General features: G+C 42.3%; 1 protein-coding gene across 1 annotated transcript; it reads left to right on the forward strand.

Annotated features, from left to right (window-relative positions):
* Window positions 1-2,270: 2,270 nt before the first annotated feature.
* LOC146073091 (olfactory receptor 6Z7-like) lies at window positions 2,271-3,044 on the forward strand. The gene has a single exon (XM_083180271.1). The coding sequence runs from the start codon at window positions 2,271-2,273 to the stop codon at window positions 3,042-3,044; it is 774 nt and encodes a 257-aa protein (XP_083036397.1).
* Window positions 3,045-8,847: the final 5,803 nt, after the last annotated feature.

Genomic DNA, 8,847 nt, shown 5'->3' on the forward strand with positions numbered 1-8,847 from the left:
GTGTAAATCTATCAATATCTGCTATCCTGCTGCACACCAAAGTCTGTACGAATGTAAGTCTGACCCTTCCACAACTCTGTGACAGATACAAACTGATCATGGCCGGTGCTGGCGTCACACACCTCCCTTAAAACACCTGGCCATTGCATTGCAACAAACTTGGATCATTGTACCGAATTAAAACCAAATTTTGTTCTTGACCAGGATTTTTCTGTAACGTCCATGATTAATTTTCCGCAATTGCACATTTTATAGGGTGTGATTTGTGGGAAAACATCGCACTTTTTGCCATATTTGCAAAGGTGCAAAGGTGCAAAATCGCATCCAGATGTTTTCCCATTGAAAAGTATACAAATTGTCAATTTAATGGGATGCAATTTTTAGTAAAGGTTACAAATAGACCAGGTTCTGACTGGCGAATTTGTCAGAACCATACATAGGTTCTGGTGTTAAAAAAAAGGGTTAAAACAAAAAATTTGATTAAAAAAACGGCGTGGGGTCTGAGCATAATCAGCCCCAGGCTTAAAGAGCCGCTCCTGGTTTCATAAAATCACAGGGACAAACAAGTTGGGGTTCCCTTGATTTTACAAAACCAGCACCAGGCAGTAGGGGTCCCCCATATTTCAAGAACCAGTACCAGGCCCAAACAGCCGGCAGGGTAATGCCACAGCCGGGGGAGACTTTTTATACAAGTCCCCCCAGCCAAAACATTATCCCTGTGACTGTTCATCATGGACAGGGGTCCTGGGGAAATCGGGACCCCCCCCCCCCCAATAGGCCCCCCTCTAGAACTTACCTGCCCATGCTGAAGCCCGGAGCTGTTCTCGATGACCCTGGGCAGTGGGCATCGAGCTGATTAAATTGTAAAAAAAAAGAAAAAACTATTGTGTATTGCTGAACAAGAAAGGGGGGTTTGTATTAATCGCACAGGAGGTGTAAATTCATTTTAGAAGAACCGGCCGCTCATATATAATTTTATTAGATCAAAATTCGTTATAATAAAGAGAGCAGAGAAGTTTTGGGAAAGAGAAAGAATGTCTCTGTGTGATGCACCGAGGAGAATCAAATACTAAAATGTAACTTTTATTAGTTCATTGATAAAATATAGTGAAATAAAAAGACACAAAGACATAAGGACATTTAACATGTACTAATAAGGATATCTCTATCCTTACGACGTGGAACCCCCACACTCCCTATATAGAATATTGATCACTTTAATAGTGATTTGAGAAATGTTGATGAACTGTCACATGTGGTATATCGCAACCATCAAACTGCTATATAGTAAGCAGTTGCAAACCGATCCCGGTGCCTTAAGTTTAACGGTGACACACTCGAAATACATTTCATTTCGAGTGTGTCACCGTTAAACTTAAGGCACCAGGATCGCTTCGCAACTGATAGAGATATCCTTTTTAGTACATGTTAAGTGTCCTTATGTCTTTGTGTCTTTTTATTTCGCTATATTTTATCAATCAACTAATAAAAGTTAAATTTTAGAATTTGAGGCAATAAAGAGCCCGCTGGAACTAGTAGTACCCCAGCAGTACAAATAGTAAAAAAAAAATCACACACACTTACAGTAAAACTTTATTACATACAGAGCCCACACATTCAAACTCACCTGACTTGATTGAAGATCGGTCTCCTTGTCCAGTAGAATCCATGGGGGTGTACCTGTTTGTAGGGTTTGTTTACATCTGTATCTCTGCCATGGGGGGTAGCTTGGACTGTGCCATGGGTGATAGCTTAGATAGCTATGTATTTATTACATGACTACTGATGACCTGGATCATTTTTTGCAATTTGAAATGTCACATTATTTATATTATTTATGTGATTTTTTTTCCTGTGCCAATAGTCTCCTGGTTTGGAATATCCGCATTGAAGGTAAGATGACCTACATAGGTTCAGCACCTTGGACAGAGGATGTTCCCTCAGAGGATTCCCCGGTGCGCTGCTCCCTGAAAATACTTGCTACTAGATGGAACAATAAATGAACAGAAGCATTCTGATATTGCTTATGTCACCAGGACAAGACAGAAAACCAAAACCACCTAAAATCTATCCAGAAATCAAACACAGCCACACAAATGAAAAGCCCAAATCACACTCTGCATATGAACTTTATTTTAGTGGGGTTTTCCAACTTCCCTTCCTGGCAGATTCATTTTATTTTGTTTTTCGCTTTCTCTTATACCATCACATTAATAGCCAACTTGCTCCTCATTACACTCATATACTTGAGCCCTTTACAGGAAACCCCAATGTACTTCTTCCTGTCTAACCTGGCCTGCTTGGACATCACATACACATCCATCACATCTCCAAAATTAATACATTTATTTGTGGTTGGCAACAGTACAATTTCCTTTCCAGGATGCATAACCCAGAATATTTTTATTGTTGCTATTACGTGTACTGAGTACTTCCTCCTTACGCTTATGTCTTATGATCGTTATATTGCTGTCTGCAGACCTCTGCATTATTATGTGGTCCTCAACAGGAGATTCTGTAGAGTATCTTCCATGATTGTCTGGCTGAGTGGGTTTGTTTCTTGCATACCTGTCGCTGTGGCTATGTCTCAGAATGTCTACTGCTCCTCCAATGTCATCAATCATTTCTTTTGTGATGTTGCTGCATTGCTAGAGCTTTCTTGCAGTAGCACAACCGTAACCCAGCTCGCTCTGTTTGTTGAAGGGGTCATGTTTCTTCTCACCTGTTTCCTGCCTACTTTCATGTCTTACATCATTATAATTAAATCTGTTGTCAGGATAAAATCTCCAGAAGGAAAACATAAAACCTTTTCCACTTGTGCCTCCCACTTGACCACGGTCAGTCTTTTCTACTCTGTGATTGTTGTCTTGTATATGATGCCAAGATCAGCTGTTACTCAAAACCAGCGCAAGACAATGAGCATTCTCTTTTCCAACATCATTCCCATGTTGAACCCACTTGTGTACAGCTTTAGGAATAAAGATGTGAAGAGTGCATTGCAAAGAACCATGAGACGTTCAACCCTAGAACAGCTTATCCACTAGATACAAAGATGTCTTCTCAATATTATTATAAATGTTATTAAAATCAATGCTTATAGTATTAACTGATCACCTTTATCAATCAATTATTCAAGTGGTTTTGTGAATGTTATCTACAGATGATTTTGATTGTTCTCTGTAATCAGTGTCAGACTGGGTCATGAAGGACTCACTGGGGAAATAAGTTATAGGGGCCCACTTTAGGGGTGTGGTCAGTCTCCATAGGGGGTGTGGCTAGCTGCCACAGAAGTTTGACCAACCACTGGAGAGAAAATGGTAATGTATAGAAATAATTCTAGTGCATGATAATGTACCAGATTAATAACGTCAATGATCTGTAGAAGATGGTTATGGTATAGGAGATCAACAATGTCTCAGTCAAGAGTCAATAGGTCGACCACTAATGATTGACAGTGACTAGGTTGACACCTGGAAATGGTCAACATACCATAGGTTGACATTGACGGAAGGTCAACACAAGCTTAAGGTCGACATGGACATGGTCAACACTCAAAAGGTCGACATTTTCACAATTTTCATGTTTTTCGGTGTCTATGTCAACATAAGTTGACATTGACACCAAGTGTCCCCTTGCTGGTTCTCTGAGCTCGCTATGCTTCAGGCGCAGCGCCTTGCTGTACTCGGCACACTAATATATTCTATATGCCCACCTGGATAGTAAAGGATGAACCCAGTTAGTCTACACAAAAAAAAACATGCAACAAAAGAAGAAAAGTATGTCCTTGTGTGGTGCACCTACTAGGACTCACACGAGTAAAATATAACTTTTATTCACAATTTAAGAAAGCGAAATATAAAAACACACAAACACAACATATACGCAAGGTATTTAAAAAACGGCGGCTCGCTGGCTCTACACACAGTAATGATTATTTAGGTGTACTTTAAGTACAGGAGTGAATAGCCGACACTTCTTATTATATTATATTCAATGTAGTATTTCAGTGTTTTATGGCTAAGTTCCTTGTGTGGAGGTGCACAAAGGTAATGATCACATGTAGTTGTGTGTTTATAATGTTGACACAATATTGGATGCAAATAACAGATAGTTCATTAGATTCTGAGATGGTATATCAGTAATTTATCTGAAGTCTGCCTGGACTGCTGCTTTTCGCAGATAGAAGAAACCCTTTATACACTTGACACCCAACCAGCATTGACCACTAAGAGACCAACTGATTTTGGAATGAAATTCGATTCATACTCATAAGTGGTTATACTTACACTATTCCTAATTCATAGCAACCCCAGCTTCATTTATTAAAGAGACATAGTGTGAATTATTTCACTGGTGGGAACTCATTTGTGTCAGTCAACATCTGTACTAATAATCATTGGTGATATATACATCTTAGTTCACCATGAAAGATAATCACTAGCAGATTGCCCTATGATTAATCTATGACACTGGTCGACACCCGGGTACACTGATACTGTCTCTAATTTATAGCAATTCCAGCTACATCTATTAAAGAGACAGAATGTGTATTTTGCGAGCTGTAATTTATTTCTGACAGCCGACATCTGTGTTGACAATCCCTAACTGGCTCACTGGTGACCTATGTATACATCTGAAGTTCACCGTGAAGGATAATCACCAGTATATTTTCTTGGGGTCAACCCTTCACACTGGTCGACACCTGTGTCAATTAATATTAAGGGTGACATTCTATGCTATGCGCTAAATGCGCATGTTTTATTTGCGCACCACATCGCCGCAAATCGCCTATTTTAAAATCGCATTTTTCAGCCTAAATGCGCATATTTAATGTGATGCGCATTGGAGGCTGAAAAGTGAGAATAGGGGCGATTTGCAGCAAAGTGGTGCGCTGTTTTTAGTCCTGAAAATGTGCGATTTTCATGTCTGAAAATCGCACATTTGCAGGACAGCGCAAGGTTGTAAAAAAAAGAACCGAGCGAGGGGTCCCCTGCCCGAGTCTAACCAGCCCCGGGCTCACTGAGCCGGTGCTGATGACATAAAATCAGGGTCCCCGACAAATAGGGGTCCCCTTGATTTTATGAAACCAGCACCGGGCTCAAGGTCCGGCGCTGGTTCCCAAAATACGGGGGACAAAGTGACTAGGGGTCCCCCGTATTTTAAGAACCAGCACCGGACACAACCAGCCAGCAGGGTAATGCCACAGCCGGGGGGAGACTTTTTATACAAGTCCCCCCCGGCCAAAGCATTAACCCCCTGGCTGGTCAGCATGGGCAGGGGTCCTGGGGAAGTGGGGACCCCCCCAATGAAGGGGTCCCCCCCCTCCAGGACTTACCAGCCCATGCTGATAGTCCGGAGCTGTCCCCGATGCCCCTGGGCGGTGGGCATGGAGCTGATGATTTGTGTAAAAAAAAAGAATGAAAACTATTGTTTTACACTGGCGAACTATGAGTCCCAGCAAGCCTACCCCGCATGCTGGGACTTGGGGAACCACAAGTCCCAGCATGCGGGGCATTAAAGGGCCCGCTGGCACTTGTAGTTCTGCAGTGTAAAAAATAGTGCACAAAATCACACTGACACCCTGTAAAATAAAACTTTAATACACACAAAACACACACACACTGATACTTACCTACCTTGAGCCCGTAGGTCGGTCCCTGGATCCTGGGTCCGTCCTCCGGGGCTCCAGGGCAGAAGAGTCCGGTTCCGGGGCCTTGGTCCTGGTTCCGGGGCTGGTCCTGGGGTTCCGGGGCTCCTGGCGTGAAGAATCCGGGGTACGGGATCCGTGGTAGTCCCCAGGGGTACCTAAGGAGGAAAATCCAACTCACCTGCTCCCCGGCGGCGACCTCCGGTGACAGCGCTGCTCCAGACTGGTACCCGGCTTGCAGGAGTTTGTCCGGCGCTGAAATGTTTCCTCCTCGCCGTCTCTGAACAGAATGATTTCTCGGCCAATCAGGAGCCGAGAAAGTCGGCTCCTGATTGGCCAGAAATCATTCTGAATACAGACGCCAACGAAGTAACATCTCTGCTCTGGATGCGCTGAGATGCGATGCATGCCATGCGATGCGACTCGATTAAAACATTGCGTGATGCACATCGGGGGCGCCGCTATAATACACAAGTACCTAACATTGAGTGTACAAATTGGGGGTCCACCCACAAACCTCCAATTGATGAGGGTCCTGTGCGAATAGTAATCCTTTTTATGTCTACAAAAAAAACATGAAAAACCTGTATCGACCTTTTGAATGTCAACCATGTCCATGTCGACCTTAAGCTTGTCGACCTTCCGACAATGTTGACCTATGGTATCTCAACCATTTTCAGGTATTGACCTAGACATTATCGACCATTAGCGGTCGACCTAGTGACTCTCAACCTAGACATTGTCGGCCCAGGGACCTGCTATTGTATAAGATACAGTACTGTGCAGTATAATGTAACATACATATATGTAAACTACACAATCTGAGAGTGCATTACCTGGGACACATATTAAATATATTTAGTAAATACTTCTAGGGCATGCATGACAATGTATCAGATTAATACCAGCAATGCACTGTAGAGAATACACTATAGCCTTGTGTAGTATAATGTAACATATGTATAACGTATCATTCAAGTGTACCAAATCCATTTGGTGAGCCCATTCAAAGTGGAGCCCATTGCTGGTTTCCCCATCCCTCTTTGGGCCAGTCAACCCTGAGTAAACAAGCATGAGCACAAAACACAAGTAACCATAGCTTTACATATTGAAGGTAAAAACATTACTATAACATCATAGATTGGATAAAACAAATAACAAGGGCAATCTTGCTACTGTATACAGTATCTATGGTAAATTGAGGCTGGTATGATGTAATTCAAGACCATAGCTGAGACCATGACCTTATTCTTCTCTGCACAAGCAGATGCAAGACACAATCACTGTAGGTCCTAGCGTACCGAGGCAGGTTCCCATGTATGAACCTGTATATTAACACTGCGTTAATTACTGGAAACCGGTGTGCTGGCTGTAAGAAAATTAACAATGATACATAGATTTAATTAATATAACATATTTATTTATCTAAAAATATACAATACAGTACATTAATTTGACAACCGGTTGAATCTTCAATGGAAATCACAAATATAAACCGTATATTTAAAATTAACTTACAGTATTCTTGGAACTGTATTAAATTTGAGAGGTGGGTCAGAGAATAGCGCTAGATCCTTAGGACTCGTTGATGTAATGTCATTGTCTGCAAACAATGTAGATTAATATTAGCAGTCCAAATCACATATGTCCATTCAATATAGGGGTGATTCTGGCATATTCGCACCGGGGACTGATGTTTAGCCTCTACGCATGCGTATTTTAGCAAATGCGCATGTACGGGGCTGCTATGCAGATAACTTTGGCTACATGCACAGTAACCAAGTGTTTTCACATTGGGGGTGGGATGGAGGTGGGCAGGGGGAGTCCGCATGGGGACGTCCAGCGTTTCCTGGGTGCACCCACAAAAATCCTGGATGCGCCCAGGAAAACAATGGGAATCCCCATGCGAATTCAGGTGCACCGCTGCCTGCCGAGTGCGGTTGACTCATGTTACAGGATAGCAGCTAGCAAGTAACTGGCCCCTGTCAACAAGAATGTAACCCCCTGGCAACAAGCATGTAAACACCCTTGGCAATGAGTATGTAACCCCCCCCCCCCACCCCCACCCCTTGGCTACAAGCATGTAACCCCTAACCTTTCGATATCAAGCAAGAAATCCCTGGCAATGAGCAAGAAAACCATAGCAACGAGAATGTTACCCCATGGCAACAAGCATGTAGGTAATCGGCACGTCAAGGTGCATTATGTGTTTAAGTGGCACAAGTGGTGGGTTATGTGTGTGTAAGCAGCATTACAGGGGGCATTATATGTGTAAGCACAGTACAAGGGGTATTATGCATGTGAGCAGCACTACATGGAGCATTATGTGTAAGTGACACTAAAATGCCATGGGGGGTGTGCAAAATTAATAATTACACCATTGCGTGTATAGCGTTACCCGAAAGCATTACAGTGTGTGGCATAATGTGCAATGGGTATTAAGGTGAGGCATAATGTGTAAGGGTCATTACAGATTTTGTGGCATACTGTGTAATGGGCATTATGGATTGTGTGGCATAATGTGTACGGGGCATTACTATAACAATAAAAAATGCCTAGCGGGCGCTAAAACATACCATTGCTCCAAGCACTATGTCACCTAGCTATTACTTTGAGAACCAGCATGGATTTATGAGGGACAAAACAAAGTAGGTGTGTGGTGCGTTATTATCAGCAGCTGGCAAGGGGTAGTCACTCCCTTTAATGTAAAAAACATATGAAAAGAATGCCAGTGCTGACTGAATAATATATCTCAGATGGTTCAAGATAAAATTATATATTTATTAACTATGCTAAAGATAAATGCATAAAGCAATATAAAAATTATTAATGGTACTTATGTAATATCTGGACTCCCGTTTTTCTTATGAGACCGCGTCCCCTTGCGGGGCTCGCTGCGCTCACCACGCTTCGGGCACGGTGGCTCGCTGCGCTCGCCACACTATATAAAATCAACTCCATGCGTAGTTGGATAGTAGGGGTATGAAAAAATGGGGTGCATTTAACATGGGAGTCCAGATAATACATAAGTACCTTATTAATAATGTAAAACAGAATTATAAAAATCAGAATAAAGGATAGGGAAGTGGTACAGAGGGAGCCCTCCTTATTTAGCCCTTTAATAGGATTAAGTGAGTAATATGATTACTCTGCTAATCCCCTACGGTATTGTTTATGTATTGTATTCCTGCTGAGAACAA

The sequence above is a fragment of the Crinia signifera genome, chromosome 4 (assembly GCF_055691185.1).
Source record: "Crinia signifera chromosome 4, ASM5569118v1, whole genome shotgun sequence".
Classification (NCBI taxonomy): Eukaryota; Metazoa; Chordata; class Amphibia; order Anura; family Myobatrachidae; genus Crinia; species Crinia signifera.